This window comes from Molothrus aeneus, chromosome 1 (genome assembly GCF_037042795.1).
Source record: "Molothrus aeneus isolate 106 chromosome 1, BPBGC_Maene_1.0, whole genome shotgun sequence".
Taxonomy (NCBI): Eukaryota; Metazoa; Chordata; class Aves; order Passeriformes; family Icteridae; genus Molothrus; species Molothrus aeneus.
In genome coordinates, this window is record NC_089646.1 from 52,937,215 (window position 1) to 52,959,388 (window position 22,174).

At 39.3% G+C, this 22,174-nt stretch overlaps 1 protein-coding gene across 4 annotated transcripts in view; it reads right to left on the reverse strand.

Annotated features, from left to right (window-relative positions):
* HECW1 (HECT, C2 and WW domain containing E3 ubiquitin protein ligase 1) overlaps positions 1 to 22,174 on the reverse strand; it is a 253,036-nt gene that overhangs the window by 165,117 nt on the left and 65,745 nt on the right. For 3 of the 4 annotated variants that reach the window (XM_066557176.1, XM_066557193.1, XM_066557201.1), the window contains exon 2: positions 1,680 to 2,004. In XM_066557176.1, the coding sequence (XP_066413273.1) occupies positions 1,680 to 2,004 (325 nt within the window). Of the gene's footprint in view, positions 1 to 1,679; positions 2,005 to 21,379; positions 21,438 to 22,174 lie in introns of all 4 variants that reach the window. The other variant, XM_066557186.1, reaches the window with a different exon arrangement.

Consider the following 22,174-nt stretch of genomic DNA (forward strand, 5'->3'; position numbering starts at 1 on the left):
CCTGGGTGAACAAGTTCAGTCAGCGTGAAACAGCCCTATGCACTTTCTGCTGACTTCAGACCACAAGAAGGAATACTTGCCTCTATCTACTGAGAGAAGAGTTCATGAGTTGCCTGCACTACTTCAGAATTGGCATACAGTATTTCATAGTGCCCAGTGCTGGGGGCTGTTGTGTCTCCTCATCTATTCCAGCAAAACACTTCACTTCAAACTTAACTGTAAACAAAAGTAATTTTCTGCTAAGGCCAACAAACCAGGCTGATTTCAAGGCATCTGTTTTAAATCCAGTCTCTGTTTCTTTCCTATAAGATTTAAATTTCAGAAGCCTACTTTTCTTTTCAAAGAAGGACATTTTATGAGGTTACTCATAAAGAAGTAAGTACTGCAGCTTGGCTTATTGTAACCTCCACCCCTCTCCCTCCGTGTCCTAAACAGCCACCCTTGTGCATCCCTTCTTACAGTCTCTTCAATACCCTGAACTTATCTTCCAATGCCTAACACCTTGCCACCATGGCCTTCTACATGCTCAGACCTACTATCTATTACTTTCTCACATATCCCCTATGTCACCAACACCTATGTTGCCAGTATCATCAGTATGTGAAGCCAAGCCACTTGGTTTTATCCACTAAAGCACTTAATGATGTCCCCTATGAGCTACCCTATGATGTCCCCTATGAGCTCCAAAAGCTCATATCACAACATCATATTCTTATCTGGTTTTGGCTCTCTGTCTGGGCAAGATGAAACCATGCTATTAGAATTAAATATCTGCTTAGTACTAGGCATATCTTCCAAATAGACAAGGAAAGCAATTTACCAACATTTCCCTTTGTGGGGGCACCAATTCTTTACAAAGTCACTGGTTTTCAAGAAACATTCAAGAACTTTACATTTTTAAGACCCTAATACACAGAGAAAAGCATCTGAAACTGATCCATCATTTCCAAAATTTACCAAAGAGCAGAATTAACATAAACTTCAGTCTCAGCAGCAGGACTATTTCCATAGGAACCAAACCAGGTTAAGAAAAGCTAATTTTATACTGAAGTGAAACAATCAGGTAAAAGCAGATTGAAACACTTTCTTACTACTCCTGTGTTGGGCTGGATTTACTAGATGGAGTTGCCAAAAATATGCTAATGTACATTGCTCAATATAGCTTCCAATACACAATAAAAGGAAAAAAAAAAGCAAAACTTTCTGGGACAATTTCAAACTGTCTCAGTCTAGAATATCAAAATATCCTGTGGCTATGGAGAAAAAGGCATTCTCACAAGGTTTTTAAATGATTCATATTCTTGACTTGTAAAACCTCTCATCTGTCACAGATTACTCAAGGAATCTCAGGAGGAAACCCTGAAAATATTATACTGTCTTGATACAGGAGGTATTTTCCCAACATCGAAATGGCTTTAAAATTAATTTATCTTGAAATGTCAAGAAACCATCAACAGAAAGCCTTTTTGTATCTTTGTTGAAGAAAAAGTGAGCACAAGGCTTGCAACCAGTAATACAGAAAGGAGCAGAAAAAATTCTTGTCATATATAAACACACTTTAAGACTACACTTAAGGGAGCTGTATCAGCTCACTACTATCATTAACCCACATTACCCTAATGCCTACATCTACAAAAAGCAGCAAGGAACCCAAAGGGGAAGGGGTATCAGGGACTTACCTATGAGATACATGCCAATCCAGTCCCCTGCATCCACTTCCTCTTTTATATCCCAGTATATCACCAGGTCCTGCGAATGCCCGATGGAGTAGTAGGAGCTGCTGACCATCAGGGTGGAGCGGCTGTCTGAGGTGACCAGGTCTGTGTCACTAGTAGACCTAGGAATGGTGACTGTCTCATGGGAATTGTTCCTGATGTCCATGTTATGGAACTGGTCAGGGTTGTAGCTGTATCTGAGAGGCTCTTTGCACCGGCGCCGATTTTGTGAGTTCCTAGATGGAGACGCCATGGCTGCCAGGCCCAGGAACCTGTTTTGGTACAGATTCTGTGCAGAAAAAAAGAAAGGATAGTATTTACAGTGTTACTAATTTTTCAGTGACATCAGAGCTCAGGTAAAGTAGTAGGTTACAGCAAGAAAGTAAAAGATCTTTTTCCATTTATCATTGCAAAAAAAGACACAAAAAGAGGCAGCAAGAACAGTTCTAACTCAACTCCTACTCTGTAACTCTTATCGTGAAAGCAAATGTAAGAGCAAGCCTCGCACCACCAACCTCAGCCACAGCTAAGCTTGGCAGTGCAAGGAAATTAATAAGAGCTGGCTTCCTCCATGTTAATTCACATATCCAGACACAAACACCACAACTGCCAGAGAGCCCCCCTCTTTTGATGACATGAGATAGTCTTCTCACTTGTGACATCTGGAGATGTTAGCCCCAGTAATTCCCGCTACATTTGCAGAATCCTTCTCAAGGCACAGTTACTCCATATTGTAAATCAAAGGCGACTCGGACAAAGAGGAGAGAAAATGATACATCTGACTCCATCATCAGAAGGCTAAAGAATTACTTTATTATACATATTAATATCTAAACTGAATCTGCCCTGCACTCACTCTTGCTCACAACTGCTCACACTGCACTCATCTCTCATTCTCTCCTGATTGTCCCGTGACAGTCCAACACACACACACTTCTTGGCCCTGATAGGCCAAGGGAACAAAACACCCTCACAGGTAAACAATCTCCGTATTGCATTCTACTTTAGCACAACACAGGCACAGCAAGCAAGATAAGAATTGTCTTTTCCTTCTTCTCTGCTTGTCTCACACCTTCTCTCTGTTCAGAGGGCATGTGAATACCACAACTCCAGAGACCATATTTCATCTGGAGAGACCAGTTACCAGCGAGTAAGAGCTGCTCCTCCCTGCTGGGTATCTGAAGAGTGAGTACCATGAAAACAGAGTTAACCCTGCTACAAAAACAGAGATGTCTTCACAGAAGTATAAATACAAAGTAAGTGTTGCAATGTCCCTCTGTACAGCTGATAGCTTCCAATGCTACAGCTCTCATCTGTTTTTTTGCAGCAGATTGTGAGATATTAAGCACTCCCTGCTCAGGTAGGAATTTATGAATGCACCAGACAATTAATGACAATTGAGAAGGTTACTGAAGAGTAGTCATCATCCTAGGAGTTGAAAAATATATTTATTTCAACCCACCCTCCCTCAAGGCAAGCTAAGTGACTTGTACAAAACATGTCTTGGTGCATGAGTTAAGAGCTTCTGTGAGATGGCAGATGGAGAATGCTTAAGTTATGACTGGGTTAAATTCTGATGTGAAGACATTCTCTGATAGTGATCAAAATACTAGTTATTCCTGACTTCTGTCTACTGTTTTTCCATTTTCCATCCAGCTTTCCCTCTTCTCTCCCTACAGCTCTGCTATTTCAATCACTCAGCTTTTCATTATTCATTAGCCTTCCATTATCCATCTGTTGCCAACCATGCTGTCAAGTCTGTTAGATACAAAACCAGACAGCTTTCCAGTATGCAATGAAATGCTTTTCACATGATCAGAAGTCAAATCGTCCTTTTGAACTCAAACAAATTAAGTGGCAGAAAATCACAGCTCCATTGTCCAGCCCAGCAGTTATTTAATGCCAGCTTTATCAAGGCTATAGTAGCAGAGAAGAACAGTAAGTCCTGAAAAAAACATAAATATTTTCTTTATTAATACTGTTTTGGGGGGCATAATTAAGCAACCTATTATTGTATCTTAGGATTCTGTTACACAAAAATTGTACAGAGAGCAAAAAATTCAGCTGGCACCCCTAGAATATGCTGGCACTTTGCAAACATTGCCTGACAACGCTTAAAATCCACTGACCCAAATCCTCACTTAGTGCATTAAACAGGGTTTATAAGCAAAAATAGCTCTGGTAGGAATGCCACACATTATAGGAGGTGCTGCAAGACTGAAGCTAATAATGCAAAAGGTATTTTTTCCTCTAATAGAGGTAGAGGGAAGGGAAGGGAAGGGAAGGGAAGGGAAGGGAAGGGAAGGGAAGGGAAGGGAAGGGAAGGGAAGGGAAGGGAAGGGAAGGGAAGGGAAGGGAAGGGAAGGGAAGGGAAGGGAAGGGAAGGGAAGGGAAGGGAAGGGAAGGGAAGGGCATTGTGTTGCATTTGCTGTGCATCTCATCCTGTCTTTTTTTGCTGCTTCTTTTCTTGCATTTATTCACTGTTTGTGAAGAGAGTTCACTTCACAGTATAAAGACCAAAATTCCATGTAAACAGAAAACGCATCTTTTTTTTTTTTATCAAGAAACATGCTGTGAACATTTTCTAATCTGGGATGCACAAGCAGGCACACAAACTATCACACTTTAGTCAGTAAATTAAAATTGTTGGTAGTTTCTGTCACTTGGCAAAGAAGGCACTGGCTGTCACAACAGTATCTGACATAACTAGAATTGGTTTTATAATTGTGAGATATCAATGTAGTGAACTTGAAGTTCACTCTTTGGATTAATCTGTATCATTAACATGGGTTCCTTTGCTCACTGCACTACCCAAAAGCTACCTCAGTTCAAAGGCAGACTTTTTATTTCTGGTGACAAATTACTCCAGGGAGTAGTGGTCCTGCAGATACTTTCATTTTTGAATGTTAATAGATATAGAGTATTAATTAACTGCATACCTTAAAATTAAATTAGACTTAAACATTTTTTTTTCAGCTCCAGCATGAGGTTAAGCAGTTTTAATAAAAATGGTATATTTATCGCTCTGTTTGAATTCTGTAAGTTCCTGTTTTCCTATATGTTGATGCCAATGGAACAAATGGCATAATTTTAAAGCAACCCAGAAGGCCAAATTCTCCATAAATCCAGTATTTTGTATTTCCAGAAAATCCCCAAACTGAAAAAAAAACCCAAATGAATGAAATAGTCAAACATAACTATCTGGATTAAATAATGGCATCAAAATACAAGCATGGCTATATGAGTAAGTAGAAAAGAGGTTAGGCAAGATACTTATTCCACATTTTATTACCAGCTTTTCATGTTTTCTATGCAATTATCTAAAGCCCCCAAGCCCTGGTGATAGAGTCCCAGCCATGGTGAGACAGCTTAAAAAACTGCAAAGACATCCTCTTGATGTCTTGTGAAAGCACTCTGATCCATCATGGATACATAACATATTTTTTAAATGTCTCTTTCAGGGGTGTGAAATTAGTGTTTACTCCATCCTCTTGCAGAGGTGTGTACACTACACACACTACCCTGAACAGTCATTTCTAATACAGAGTGTAAATTATAAAGCAAGGACAAAGAAAGACCAAATGTTGGTTGTCAAGAAACACCTCTTCATTCCTGCCTCAAAACAGTCATTCTACAACTGCTTCTACAGTCGGTCATGGCAAGGGAGTTCCTATCTAGGGATGCTCTGCACAAAATGATCCCCAGGCTTCACTTTCCCACTCACTCCCCTCGCCGCTGATTTTCAAAGAGCTCTGGAAAGCTTTGTCTCTAAAGATCTACCAGCTACATGAAAGTCCTAACCAAAATCAGGTATTTGGAGGATTGCCTCTTATTTATCTCACTTAGTCCATCCAATGCAAACATCAGAAAAATTAACTGAAGGTTTTTTTTTTCCTCCTATATAAATCCAACTTCATTACTATCAGGGAAAGTAGGAAGGAGCAGCCTAAAGGAAATGACAGATGAGATCTGACTGTAAAGAAAACAGCCTTCAAAAATATAAACATAGAAAACCTGTAATCAGTAAATACCAAGAAAAAAAAAAAGTCACAGTTTCTTCCCACATTTTCTCCCTTTCTCACTCACACCTCTCTCCTCTCCCAGCTGCTGTTAGGCATTCGGAAAGCACAGAGCTGTTGTCACCAGGGCCTTTTCCTTCACTGCCTGAAAAAAATGTACCATCAATGGTACTTGTCTCCCTCTTTAAAACAAGAAGAATCCTCTGGCTGAGAGGCTTCACACCACTATTGCTAGCTGAATTTCACCACAGGATTTAGAGCTGCCATGGAAGCATCCCCTGGAAGTCTGTAGGGTTTAATGTTAGGGATTTTTCTTTTTTTTTTCTTTTTTTCTTTTATTTTTCCCCTTTGGGATTATTTTAAATCATGCTAGAAAAGTCCATGATGCTTTAACAAAAAGAGATAGATCTCAGCTAAACATCTGCAAGGATCCAGCTCTGTTCTCTGTTCAGACAATTAAGAGCTTTCTTCCAGAAACTTGAACTGATATAATTTACCTCTGATAGCTGGAAGATGGATTTGTGCAGGTCACTATGGGGGTGCAATGGACTTTCACTGCTCATACCAGAGACAGACTATGATTGAAACACAACCCATCACTGGAGCCCTGGCAGATGAAGAAATTGAAGAGAACAAGGTGACAATATTAGCCACCATGACAGCAGGCTCAAAGTAGTCACTCAGATGTCTGCAAGCATCACTGCAACCCAAATTTCAAGGGCAACTGCTGAGAAAGACAATGAGACAGCTTTCTGTGATGGGGAGCTTGGGACACAGCGTATTTATCCATCTGAAAATTTAATAGGCCAGTAGTCAAGCCTGAGATCATAGGCAAATCAGATGTGGAGTCAGTCTCTTGGTTGCTCCACCAGAAATTAAGGCTCTCCTGATAAGCTTTCAGCTGTCATTTGCAAGGCTTACATGGTTTTTTTTAAGGACAACAAGGAGCTAAGACTGATTTAAAAGTAAAAAAATCAGGGCAGTCTGGTCAAAGTGATAAATTACCTCATCAGAACTCTTTGGACCAGCTTTCAAGAAGGCAAGAGCATGTGTGTCAACAAGGATACTGTACTAACAGAACAGTAAGTAAGGTGGTAACAACCTGTATGTAAGATTTGGTAAGCTGGATGAGAGAAAACCTAAAAAGATTTAGAAAACCTAGTCATAGCCCAGGTATGAAAACCCAGGGCAAAATCCTGAGGCTGGGCCAGAAAGACAAGTAGGAAAACAACAGTGCCTACAGTCATCAAAAGATGATGTGATGGGAATCTGCAAGCCAGAGCTTTGAGGAAGACTTTTCACTTGAAGGTGGGGCTGCTGAAAGGGCTTTCAGCATGTAAAACTGTTTTATTAGAGCTTAAATTAGAATTGAGTAAGTTCTGAAGGACAGGAAATCCAACTCTGTTGCATGGAAGAGTAACAGAACTGGGTGAAAACAAAAGTATATGATCATGAATCTTGCTGCTGTTCCTTACAGACAGGACTTTTCCCTCCAGCCTTGCTCTCAACTCAGCAATGTGAAGTGTTTCCTCAGAGCAAACTCTCTCACTTTCCATAGCCCTGAATACTTATTGCAGGATCTGCTTCTTGCTCTTCCCAGGAACCTTCTCATCTTCACATCTACTGCAGGCCTGCTCTAGAGGCATCTCTTCCCCATCTGCTCTCCCCACCCACAGCCCTGAGGGCCCCTTAGCCACAGCCACTCAGCTGCTTTCAGGGAAACTACACCATCCTTCCATCAAACTCAGAGGCAGGAAAAGGCAAATGAAGTATTCTTATTTCCTCCTTTCTGCCTGGGGACAGTCTTCAACACAGTACATGGTACCTGCACAGCAAATTCAACCACGAGAACATTTGCATTTTCCATCACTGCAGGCACTGTACAATTGACTACTCAAAATGCAAGGCAATGCAGAGGTAAGAAAGAATACAGTTCACAAGTAAGCTGTAATCAAGGCTACAGACTCAGCTATCATAACAACCTCCCATCAACCTACTGCTGCCTATCTCAATTATTTCTTTATTATCCTGTGAAGAAAAAATCCCTTTGGACATTTGAATTTTGGAAGAATTGTTAATACAGTGCTTAAAAACAAAAGGATTTTTAAAGCATAGCTTATACTACAGCCAAATCCAGTAAACAAGGGTGTAGAGTGAACAATGCTATGCAAAGTCTTCTCCATACAATCCAGTATTTGACTTGCTGTAAACATAAAACCCAATACAAAAGTCATGAAACTAGGGATTGGAGAATGCCAGGAAGCCAAAGGATTTGGAGAGCACAGAGAATTTCGTAGCATTGGTCCATTTATTTTAGAGGCACAGGAATGGCTTCTTGGCACTTCAAAGGAATTGTTTAATAGCCCAAGGGAGGTGCAGGCTTACATGGTCAACTGACACCCTTTTCCCTGCACCCTTTTCTGAATATTACAGAGCACATAGATGAAACTGCTGCTCTTGGGCAAGCTGAAAACATTTCAGAGGACTGCATGCCATAGAAAACTAGAGAACTTCAAGAGCATTTGTCTCAATATTGCACACCTATGGCACTATATATATATATATATATATATATGTGTGTGTATATATATATATATATATATATATATATATATGTGTGTGTGTGTGTATACATGCCTATAATGACCACTAATCAAAAATCAAAGCCATTATACATCAGCAGCAGGGCAAATGGATGTTATTAGGCAGTTCATTTTTCCATTTTCTGACCTTTGTGCCTTTCCAGTCCAGCTGTACTGGATTTTAATGTATCCTCTTACATTTAACTTTGCTTCAGTGATGTGCAAATCAGTGCACAAATTAGAATCACAATGAAAGAGCTGGCCTGAAGGTCAGCCCAGCAAGGTTTGGTGCTGGTGAGTGGGATTGATTCCTGATGCAGACCTATTAGTCATAAGGCAGAAAAAAGTGGCAGCACAGTAATGAGGGTACTCCTGTCATCTACAGAGCAAACAAACAAGAGCAGTCCATATATTCTGAAAGCACTTAAACAATCTCCTGGGGACAAGAAGATAGAAGCTGGAATATGGGGCAATGATTGGAGGGAAATTCTTTGGGTTCAGAAAAAGGAAGAAAATTAGTAATGTGGTTTTTTCTTCTCTGTGTGAAAGTACTACAAAAGACTAATGTCTGATGAATCCAAGAGAGTGTGCTAAAAGACACATGCATCACATTAAGATTTGTACTCCTGTAAGTATATAAACCAATCTTCTGAAAAACAACAGCAAAAAAGACATTTTCCCAGTTTTACATGAGTTGACCCCAAATTTCTCCACTTTGTGTGTAACTAAGAGCAATTAACAATCTTATGTTCAAGACATTTCCACTGAGTCAGTGACATTCTACTCAGAGTTCTCCACATAAAGAACTAGGAAGTTTCTACAGTGGAATGCAACTAAGTACAAAATTAATTTCTTATTTTCTGTTAAAATGGTAGCCGCAAAAACAGTCTTGTCTCAGCAGTTTAGCACAGCAGGGGATGAGAAACAGTCATCAGACTTACCCGTTACAGAAAAAAGATCTGAAAACACTGCCAACATTTTTAAAGGACATATTCAAGTACACAAGAACAGGTAAATATGCAATATGGCCTGAATATAAAATCTCAAAAAGATAATTGTAAGAGAATTAGAAAAGGGTCAACAGGATAATATCTTTAATCAAGATAACATTACACAGCTTCACTCTGGTTTTTTTCACACTTCAAAATGAAAGAAATAAGCTTAGGATCTGCTCATATGCTACAGACAAATATTCCAAAGTCCACAATGCTCACCTTTGTTCATGCTTTATGATGCACATAATAGGACATTTAGATCTTTTACTTGTTTGGTTTTAACCACCAGAAGCAGGCAGAGAAGTCTGCAGCAGTACCAGACAGAGGAAGGACAGTGACTGCCTCTCAACAGGTACAAGATGAAGCATTTGTACATTGCACAACACACCCTTTCCTACCAAGCATCCTCAGGTCCAGAAAGGCCAGTGTGGACTATGCCAGATTCAGAGATACACAAGTCCTTGTGACTGTGGTGCCAAAGACTAAAAACCTCTATTCTTCATCATTTCAAACCCAATAACAATATTTATGGACAACAATCACGGCAGGAAAAAATCCAAACAATTCTGTAGCAGGCACTACTATTGGTTTAATCCACCTTTTAAAGTAAACTAGGCATCACTTTAAGAAGAGGGCTGTCTCAAAAACCCTGCATGTCCCACATTGAACTTTTTAAGAATCACTGCCACATTTATGAGGTCCACTGCAAAATGGGACTCTGCTGGCCTCCCAGGAATGGTTATTAATCCAAGGGGCTTTCAGGAAGGACTAGGTTAAGAACAGGGATGCTCTTGTCTGTTACAGGCTAAAACCACTGCTGCTCTTCTGTGAGGTGATCCCTGATACTCCTACTGAGAAGCCCTGCCCATGCTGGATGTCCTGTTTTACATTCTGCACAGCACATAATCACAGACATCGCTTACCTGATGGATTTTTATAACCATCTTATAACTTTGGTTCTTCAAGTACTTTTCCATGAAAAAGATCAATGTCTACAGATTCATTCAGCTGAAATTCTGAGTACTTAAGCCACCCAATTTAGGAATGTAAGACTCCCTGAGTACTCAGAGGGAAGTGACAGGACACTCATGAAAATGACTGAGACCCAGGTAAGGCTTTCCCAGACAGAATTCAGCTCCATCTCTCTTTATCCCTTTTTAAGGAGTCAGTGACTGTTGGGATCCTAGGTCAGACATGTTAGGTTAGGTAGGAAGGAGTCAGACCTCTCAAGCTGTAAAATTTTGTACTATATAAAGGTAAGTGGACAAAGCACTCCTGAGGGCAGCAGAAAATGTGTATTCTAAGTACATTAATGGATGCAAAATAGAATCATAAGGGAAAATAAACAACAAAACTAAATTACTACCTGATTACTTAAGAATAGTCTGATTTTCTAGACAACTATAAAATTGCAGACTAGAGGGTACATCCAAAGAAAGAGCACAGAAAATAAAATACTTAGTATAGTATATGCACTCTATGTACAGCTCTTTAAAAAAATGTAGTACCAGTAAACGTTGCAGAGGTTTACAGGAAAAGCCGTGAAGACATTCTGCACAATTTAAGAGACTAACAATGAAATGATGTAGAGTAAGTATGAGTTGCAGAAAGATACCCAGTAATGTACACTGTTTCCCAGAACTGTCAGGTACAGCAATTTCTCAGTCATTGCTCAGAAGCAGTCTGAGATTTCCCGTATCTCTTCCCCAAAGTTCAGTGACTGGAGGAGTCTTCCTTTTTTTGTGGAAAGCACTCTTAATTTCTCATGTTACATGAGAGTTATAAAAATTCTACCATTCTCTACCATGAAGAATGCATTACACCTTCCACTTAGACAACTGTTTTACTAGAAAACAAGCCTTGTGTCATATCTCTAGTGCATACTGCTACCAGACACAGGAAGAAAAGACTTGTCTAATGTATTACACAGGTGTCAGGCATAGCTTATTATGCATGAAATATACACACAAGAAAGAGGCACTGAAAAAAACTAAGCACAGATATCAAAACAGAAGTTTTTAATATTAACCTCCTTTCAGACATAAGTATATATCTTTGCAAATGAAAGGTTCATGTGTGTATGTATCAAAGAATTTATCCTGCAGATCTATGCATCTAGCATTCCCACCATCCATCCTTCTCTTTTTGCCTAGACACTCCTGTGCAGCACAAGTGCATCCATACACACTGCAAGACATTTATCACCATCACCTGAAAAACTTTTGTTGACTCTGAGTGCCATCGCCTGAAAGAGCTGTGTGCACTTTCCCTCCTCCCTCCCTCTGCCAAGCTTTGGCAATGACTCTGTTCCTCTGTGCCATGTCTCTCACATCACAGCCCATGCCATAGCCATATTCCAGGTGACCATGCACCTTCTTCTCTTCCTCATCCCTTTTTATTCTCAAGGCCTATCTCCCCTTTCTCACTTGTCAGTACCACTGTTCCAACACTTGTAGGTAGGAAGGGACAGGACACAGAGCATCACTTGCTGTACCAACTATAAGACAGACACTGGATTAACTTGTGGGGACAATAAACATACAAAACTCAGGAGGGCCAGAAGGAGCTCTTTTCACTCATGGTTCTTTGGCTGACCCCCACTCCACAGCAAAGAGAACATAAAAAATGTCCTGTTTCTGCACCATTTAAATGTGCAGAAAAATGTCCTGTTTCATTCACTCCTGCTAGACTGTCATGCTTCTTTACCTCCATCTGTATTTCTTTAAGAGTGTAAGTGTTTTGAAGTGTCAGTCTCTTAGCCTCCTCAGGCAGTGAGGCAGGTAGGTACCATTAGCAGGCTGTCGAGTATTAATGCCTGTATCAACCATTCCTTTGATCTATGAACAACAACAAACCATTGCAATAAACCAGTCTTTCAACCAGCTTCAGAGTGTGCCCCCAGTTCCATCATCTCCCTTTCAATGAGGCCTGAAATATTCCCTGACATTTTCAAATTAATTGGCTACAGAGCTCCTGTTATTACCATATCACCTCCAGAAAACTACAGAAATGCCATCCAGTTGAGTGTGCTTGATCCTGCTTACAACAAAGTTAAAGGCAGAATTCCCTTGATTTCAATAGGGAACAAAGTGACTTTGTAAAGCAAAGGAAAACCTGTATAGCTGTCAACAGCTGTAGCTAACAAGGACTAATCCAGACCGGGAAAATAAAGAGTTCATATTTTAACTAAAACACTTCACATGTTTTCATCCATGGACAACCTACTCTGTTGGAAGACACATCACAAAACATGTAGAGCAGCAAGTTGCATTTTGAAATACAGATCACAGCAAGTACTTTTAGAATGCAATCTCGAAACCTAAAAACAAACATGTGATTTGATAGGTTAGTATTAATTTAAGACATAATTAGTTTTAGACCATGATATCTGGGTTTTTTCCTATGCAATTATAAGAATAAACATTTTTCATTTTTTCTAAAGAAAACTGGAACATGAGACACTGAAGCATAGTCATCTTAATGGCACATATTCCATCTGATATCACTGGATGTCAGTGAAAATGACAGAATTAAAACTTCTTGGAAGTACCAAGAGTTTGAATTCCCCATTTAAGTATGCTTATTCTTAACAGATTCTCTCTTCATGTATCTACACTTTCAGGGAGACTGTGACAACAAAATACCTGAAATTTGTTGTTTTTAAAGAAAAATCTATTATGACCAATATTTTGAGGATCAAGATTTCCTAATTTGCACTGAGGAATGGTAAATAAAAACTGACCAATGCTAAATAATGGCACAGATCAAATATTTTATTCTTGAAAATAATTCTGATATAATTAAAAACTTAATACTAGTGATTTTAAACCTACAAGGCATAGTTTAAAGGGTGAGATTTTTCTGTTTCTGGAGAGGAAAAACTGTGACAAGTATTTTCAAACTAGACTGCTACTTATTGCTTCATCATTATTTAAAGTTGTTTATGTTTTGATTGTATAAATCTTAATAAGCTGATACTATAATTGTATTCATAAGAAAGCAAAAAAACGGGAAACTATGACTAGAGAAAAGTAGTAGTTCTGGTATTACAATCTCTAGTTGAGGAACAAGATTCAGATTTTACAAAAAAGAACATGTGGTGGCCAAAAAACTCCTACATGAGATAAGCTGTGTTCAGGGACTCTGTTTTCATCTAGATCACCGTAAGACAAATCTAAGCCACATATCTAAGGTTTCCTGGGAATATGTGAGCCAATGCTAGATGAAATGCAGCCTGGTAGTTTCCCCATGGGAAACAATTACAGGTATAAAGCAGATTTTCAAAGCAGAAACCACCCATAACAACTGGATCAGTCTAGTTCAAGCAGATAAAGAAGAGAAAACTGGTCCAGGTTCCACCAGCCAAATAGAAACATAAAAGAGAGACAAGCCCTGTGACTACAATCTCCAAAAATTCTGGAGTTGCACATAGAGATGAGCAACCCCTGTGGTGACTGTATGATTGCTGAACTCCACCCATACTGAGTTGGCTGCCAGTGCCAGAACACCTCAAACACAATAATTAAATATTACTATGGGGTATCACACATATGTAGAGGCCTGTACATCTGCTTATGTTACTGCTCGGGGTGTTAATTTACTTCTTTCCTCTTTTACTCCAGTTCAAAAGGGTTTCTAGTCCCATGTTCAAAACGTCTTGTGAGAGCTTCCACAGAAGAAGAACATCTGCAGAGGTGATGGGAAGTATTCTATTTCACTCGTTCACAGACAAAAAACCATGAAAATGGTTCTGAATGAAGGTTCAAACAATAGTTTCATTTAATTTTAATGAGAACCATTAGTTAGATTTAACACTTTTTTGCTGCCATTGAATCCTCACAGAAGAAAAGTGATTACAGTTTTTAATACTGCACTTAAAGTAAGGCCCAAAGGAGAAATTTTTTTAACCCATTTTTTTGGTAACAAATCTTCTGTCAAGGAAGGGTCCTAAATTCATCAAGGATGAGGTTTCAGGGCATTGCAATGAAAGTCTACAGTTTCATTAATTAGTATTTATAGAAGGCTGCACAAGTAAGCAAGCTGGAAAACTGTTGAGGTCTGCAGACCTTAAACCTGAGTTCTAGAAGAAAGACTGAGACACAAATATCGCCCTGCAACAAGGCTGTGGCCGCACAAGCAGCCATGGCCTGCTTGGGTGTCTTGGAATGGGACTAAGTTCTGTTCTCCTATGGACAACAAGAACTTCCTGCTGACCAATTTTGTGCACAAATCAATGAAATATGCTTTGGTCTACAGATGCTACTTTAAATTGATGATATTACTTGTTAGATGAAATACTATTCAATTTAACCCTAAGCAGTAAAACTGGAATGTCAGTGACATTAAAACTTGACCAGTGAACAGGCACTTCCCTGAGGGGTTTCAAAGCAGTGTAGGGATTCATTTGTGTGCATACATTGGGTTTGTGTGACCAAGTTTTGGTAGCAGGGAACTACAGGGGCAACTTCTGTGAGCAGCTGCCAGAGGCTTCCTCAATGTCCCATGGAGACATTGCCAGCTGGCTCCAAGAGGGGTCCGCCTCTGGCCAAGGCCAAGCCCATCAATGATGGTGGTAGCACCTCTGGGATAACATTGTTAAGACAGTTAAAACATTTCAACAAGAGGGGTGAAAAAATGTGTGTCAAACAATTACAGAAACTCCATGATCACTGAAGGAAGGGAAGTAAGTTCTTCAAGCATCAGAGCAGAGATTGCCCTGAAGCCTGGGATGCAGACCATGGTGAGGAAGCTGTGTCCCAGAAACTCTTGGAGGTCCACAGTGAAGAAGAGATCCACCTGCAGCCCAAGAAGAACCCCAAGCCAAAGCAGATGGATGCCTGAGGGAGGCTGTGACCCCATGGGACAGCCACTCTGGAACAGGCTCCTGGCAGGAACTGAAGATGCATGGAGAGAAAAGCCCACCACTGTAGCAGGTTTTCTGGCAGGAACTGCAGATTGTGGGAAGAATTCACACTGGAGAAGTTTGGAGAACTGTCTCCTGTGGGAAGGACCCCACAGGTGACCCCTTGCTGGAGCAAGGTATGGAGTCATCCCCCCGGGGAGGAAGGATTGGCAGAAAAAACATGTGAAGAACTGGTCACAACCCCAGGGGGAGAAGGTGTTTTTAAGATTTGGTTTTATTTCTCATTACTCTGATTTGATTGCTAAGAATTTAATTTCTCTGAGTCAAGTCTGATTTTCCCTTGACAGTAACGGGTGAGTGATCTCTCCCTGTTCTTAACACACAAGCTTTCGTTTTTTTTTCTCTCCCCTTGTCCAGTTGAGGAGGGGAATAACAGAGCAACTCTGGTGGGCACCTGATGTCCAGTCAGGGTGAGCCTACCACAGTATAAGACCTGCCAACAGACAAAGACACTAATTTAACAAATTTATCGCTTGTAACACATTAGCTTAATAGCTACATACTATTCTGGTACTGTTTCTCTCAGTATTAGTGATAAACTGATTGCTGTTTTTCTAACCTTTTTCTAACGTTTAACCAGAAGCTAAATGTTTGCATTAAAAACGTTCAGGTCTGATTCCAAAAGTATTCCTGGAAATAAAAAGAAGCAGCCCTGTTAGCAGTGGAATTAAAACAGCTGTTTTCCTGCAGAGCTCTATCCTTCATCATCACTAAACCTTTATTAAAGTCCCAGCTTTTTCCTGTCCATTTCAATGCAAAAAACCCACCTAAGGCAAAGGAAATTATAATCCCAGAGATTTTGCCATCTGCTTAAGCAGGTGACAAATGACTCAACCTGTCCTTCCTCCAGTCCCAACCTTGAGTCTCTCTCCTCTTCCCAGCCCCTGAGGCCTGTAGAAACCTAATTATCTCAAAGACTCCTTTCTGTTTCACTTGAAATTAGCCAATGGCTTCAGAAGTAATTAGGGAAGAGACCGACAGACAGAAAGGGCAACCAGAAGTCTGATCATCCCAGGAAGGTAGGCTATAAAAACATTCTACATGGCCTCCACAGACTGAATTGATTACTCACACGAGGGAATTTTCTCCTGTGTAGAAGTCTGCAGAAATAGGTGTTATGGTATTTCAAAGGCCATTAGAAACACACAACATAAATCTAATCAAAGTGACTTTAGTGGGAACAGGACCTGATCAAATATGCAACACAACACTACTCCCTCTCCAGCTCCCTTCTTCCTAATTAGTATTTTGTCATACAGAGTTCAGCGTGTTCTCATCCTTGTGGAAAATTTTAGTTACAAATTAAACAAAATATGCTTATATTTTCTGTATGGATTTTGTGACAGATTTCCAGCTTACTAGTAAAACTGGTGTGAATTTTTTCTCCTACTTTGAGTGAGGCTTCAAGTGCATAATTTTTCTACAAGAACCAAAGAAATTAATAGAGGTGAAAACTCAGTGTCATGAAAAATGGACTAATTTGAAATGCAAAGTACAAAAAAAATTTCATTTATATTTTTCATTTTTAAATTCCCAATTCAATTAAAGTATATATTCACATAAAGAGTCAGAGATAATGTATTTGACAGAGCTTTCTTGGTGTATTGTAGAATAATTTTTTTCACTATGCAACTAGTTCTGTAAATGGTTTAATATTAATAAAATTAAACATTAATTGACTTTAATTAGACTTTTATCATATAGAGGCTCAAAAAATAATGGATTTTTTCAGTCAGTTTATCTGCCTTAAAGAGATGGGCCACATTTTGAGAACATATTTGAATTTCCCAGTAAAATCAAAATATTTGTGCCTGTCAAAACCAAAGTATATCCACACATCATGCAAGAGCAAAGCTGCAAAACACTATGGAAACAATGTAGGTTCCCAGCATGGAAAACCTGGAAGTTATAAGCATATTTGCATTTTACCAAAAGAAATTATAACGCCTTTTATTTCAGATTTTTTAAAAGTTCTTGAGGTTTTTGCTGACAACAGCCAGTACAGCAACCAGAAATTTTAAACTGGCATCGAAACTCTGAAGGCACACATAGTTTCCAATGTCATCAATCTTATCCAGTATGGATAATAGCTCGTGCAGTAGGTATGATCAGGACAAAAGTGAATTCAGCCTAGGCCTCATCTTGCATGTCTTGGATGCAATGGAAAATGAGGCCTAGGTTGTTAAATTCAACAGGCCTTGAAACAACTTCTGTCCCTTCTAAATACTTGAAGTTAGATGGAAAGCACCACCTTCACAACCTTTCAGTTAAGTGATATCGCGGGCAGAATGACAATCATTATCAAATTTCCTATTAAGTGCTTCTTTCCTAATAACCTGGACAATAATATTGGTCAGTTGTGCTGGTTTTTAAAGCATGTCTTGATTTCTGGTGGTGTCCTTAAGCACCCTTGTGTTTTTCCAAATGTATAGTTATTCCTTTACATGTCTGGCAGATAATAAGCAAGTACAGAGAATTGTTCCTTCAATTAAACTGATGTTGGAAATAGAGACACACGTAAACAGGAAGAGAGAATCGTGCCAAAAATTAATCTGTTTCTTAATTTCTCCATTAAGATGTAACTGCAATCCCAGCCAATATTTATATACTCTAATTAAAAAGACATTAGGAGAGCCAGGGCTCTGGTTCACAGCTCCACCTCTCCTCCAATCACTCTCCCATATCTTGCAGCCATTGCTGGGACCACCAGCACACATTTGAGAGTCTTCAGGAAGAGCCAGGGTTTCCTTCCTGCTGGCAGGCTGGATAATCACCATCCCTTTTCCACCCATTGATTTTGGTGGATCTGTTGGCTCTTCTGCCTACCAGACAAATATGTAAGAAAAACTGCATAGTTCAAAGCACATTCTTTACATACTTTGGTTATCACTAGCATTAAAGGCAGTGCAAATATATAAGGCACAGATTAAAGAAAAGGGATTGCAAAATGCTTTATTTTGGATATGGGGAAATGCCTTTGTCTGGGAAATAGCTGTCAGTGTAGGTTCTGCCAATATGTGCTGCCTTATAAAAAGTAATTCCTATAGCTTATTTGTTGTTGTTGTTTATTTTTGCTCCAGAATTACACTACAAAAGGATATCTGAAAAGTTTTTGTCTGTTGAGTACTAAATAAACCCCAGGTAACAACTGTACAGTAATAACGTTCGGTGTAGAAAAATCAATGGATCTTTTTCCCATAAATAACTCTTTTTATTGAAAGTATGTGATAAACTCTAATTAAAGAATAAAATATTGCTGTGTGTCTTAATGTAAATACACAGCATACTACAAAAAGCACATGTGTTATACTGGTCCCTGATAGACTAAACATAATGTAAAACTCACACCGGAGATGATTCTTTTAAGTGGTGGATTGATAACAGCCCTCTTCCCTAATGAAGGACTAAATCCAAAGCAAAAGGTTTTTTTGCATGCTGTTCTGTGTCTCATCTAGAGAAGACTTTTTCAAAGTCAGAAATTACTTGAAGAGGAGCTACCACGTACTAGATCACTAAGATATTTTGTAACTGGGACCTTATTTTGATTGTGTTATAACTTTTTTTTTTGCTGTGTTTCTATATTTTCCTTCAAGTTTTTATAGCCTGCATTGAGATTTGAGCACTTTTCTATATTGGTTGTACAGTTAAGGGAGAGAAAACGGTGCTCTGAAATACCAACAGGAGCATGACTTCACTCTGTTTACTATATAGAGCATATATAGGGAAAATATTTGAAGAAATTAGATACTTAAACACTTCTAAATAGTGCTTACACCTCCCCAAGGATTTGGCAGGGTCCTACACTCCTTGTACCCATGAAGTCTTCAAACTGCTTAGAAATACTGTCACTTATCTCCAATGCCTACATTGCAACTCAACAGCCTTATCTGGAAGGACAAGTAAATGCCCTTACAGGTACCTACTGCTGATTGCCATACACTAAATTGTGCATCTGGCTTGATTTCCCTGAAGTAATCCATGCTAGATTAAAACAGAAACTAATTTTTTTCTAATAATGGCAATAAAGGAGAAAGAAGTGTCCAGCTAGAAATTTTGTTATAAACTTAGTTCAACATGCTTTCCATACAGGATGAGGAGAGGGGAGGTGGGGCAAGGAATTGAGGAAAGACTTTTTCCAATTTAGAAAATGCTTTTTTCCCTCCATACATATAGGAGAGTGGTAGAAACTGAACCAAAACTGCAGTTAAGGAATTTTGTCAATTAAAGATAGATGATGTATCTAATAGAGAGTGCTTTGTGACAGGTGTTTGACATAACTTTGGTACACCTGAATACAGCTGTCCACACAAACTGAGGACCAAGACTCCCTTACCTTAACCACAAGACCACCCTGAGGAAACAAAGCATCACAGTCAGTTGAATATGCTGAAGCAAGTAATTTTTTTTCTTCCTGCTGCTACATCAGCTACCTATTCATTGCAGGATTCTTGGAGGCAGGAATGTACTTAACACAACCTCCAGGATCTCCTGTGGTAATGTGTGTAAGGGTCCAGATTTGTTAAAGACACTAGCAGTGTCTTAGCTAGCAGTGAGAGATCCATTCATTTAAAACTTAGGAAAATCATCACCACAGATGAATTTTGAAATTCTGCAAATACATTCCATCTGATGCCCAAGTAAAATACAGTTTTGCTCCTAAGTTAAAACAGGTGTTATGCACTGTGCTTTACTAAAACAAACCCTATTCTCAATCTTTTTCATGCCCCTTTGGCTATTAAACATGCCCTTCCTCTTAAGCCTTTTCACTTGAGCAAAATATGCATTCCTACCATAACCTGCATCAGCTTTGGCGGGGTGGGGGAATATTTAATTTCATTTAGTTTTTTGGTTTTCTTTTTTTTTTCAGAGTAATAAAAGACACTGCCAAATACTTCTGATGATGTACTTACCTGATGCAATAGCTGCAAAATTCAAATGATTGTCATATGAAATGTCAGCTTGTGAACAGTTTTCATAAACTAGGACATTCAAGGATTACTCTTCACCAAAGAGTCTTCCTGTGATTCATCACATTTTGTGAATCGATATGCATGTAGAATACCACCAAGCTTGCAGCTTGACAGAGGTGAAAGAAGTGCTGTTGGACACATCCACAAAGATTCTCAGCTGTCATCATCAAGAGACTTCATGTATTTCCTCAGCAATTACAGCACTGCTTAATTTGCACAGAGGCTCAAATGCCTCCCCAGCAGAACTGCTCGCGCCTGAGGCTCTCACTGGCTACTGTGAAGTGCAGAACTTTTATCAGAAAGGATACATCCTCATGAAACTGGAAGAACATAATGCCCTATGACATACATGGCTGCTCACTGAACTCTTCCTCTTCACAGAATTCAAGTCATTTGGATGATTAATAAGAGAGGAAAATATAGAAGCAAACACTCAAACAAAAGCCCCAACCATATCAACATTTCAGTGACAGAAATAACACTAGATAAACTTCAATGCACATTCTGGCTGTCTTAGATAACGCACAACAATTGAGGAGACTAAGCTGTGCAGGAGGATGCATTCAGCAGCAGTGTGTTACGCATGCACATCATCTCACAGGTTCCTCTAGTCAGTGATTAGTGCCATAGTCATACATCCCTGCATCTCACACATTAGTGTCTACCGTGATGGCTGATTTGTGTGTCGTGATGACTCAGAATTAATTCACAGTTAGAAGCTGCAGGTTTCAGAAAATGCCTTGTGAAGGTGAGTGGTTGATGCATTCTGTGCTTTGCCTAGGCATGGATACGTGCAACTGCAGTGTTACAGTTGCCTGCTGCTCCCAGGACCTCCTTTCTAGGATTGTATAATCACCACATCTTCATTCCATAAGAATTCTTGGGCTGGCCACACAAAAAAAAAACCCCCACACTCACATCAGATGGATGCTTAGCAGGTTACAAAAAAAAAGAAAAGAAAACCTTAAACAATGAAAGATCACTTCAAATGAAGCTTGATTGGGCGTATTCTTGAAAAGGTGCTCAAATTACCTGAACCACTTTGTTTGATCTTAAACATGGACCGGGGGCAGCTGCAACGAGCTCCGAGCTTTGGCACATTCCATTATATGAATGGTAGTGAATTTATAATGGAATGGTATGGATGGTTTTTATAATCAGAAAAACACACTGACCTTAACACTACACAGGTGGAGCAGCATAATGACCCGCCAATTGTAAGCGCATCAATTCCTGGGGAAAATTCAATGAGGTTAACTCAGCATATATCCCATAACCAACATAAGCGACATTTAAAAATATTGTTTTTTCCACCAAAGCCTTTGACAACATTTTATTAATTGATTCGTTCCACTGTTCAGTATCGAGTGTACCTTACCCATGTTGACAGCATACTACGTTACGTTCCAGTAGAGCTGGATGTTGTCATGCACTTCAATGCTGAAATACACGTGTTTTAGAAACTAAGAACAATGTTAGGTACAATAAACTTTTCCAACTGTGTAAGATTAACCATAATATCCATTTAGCTTAGGAAGAAACTGAAAGAAAACAAAAGACTTCTACAGTGGAGTTTCATTGCAAAATCCTCACACTGAATGAGCTTAGATGGGCACCAGCTGACCAGTATTTCCTCTTCCCATTAATTTATTGACAAACATGGATATTTCAGGGACCAGCCACAAAGGAAATAAATATCAGTGTACCATACTGGACCTAACCAGATATCCAGTCTGAGTAGTCCAATATATAGTTTGAATAGTCCACGATTAGACTGCAAAATACTGTGAACAAGATTCTCCTCCTTCGTCATTCAGGCCTCAAACAGTTTTGAAACATCCACATGTTAACTACGCAGAGAGAAACAAGGAAACAAAGAGAGAAACTTAAGCCTGAATCAGGAAGAGCCAATCAGCAAGGACAGAAGGCTCTTCAAACATGAAGTAATAAAACTTTAAAATACAATTAAA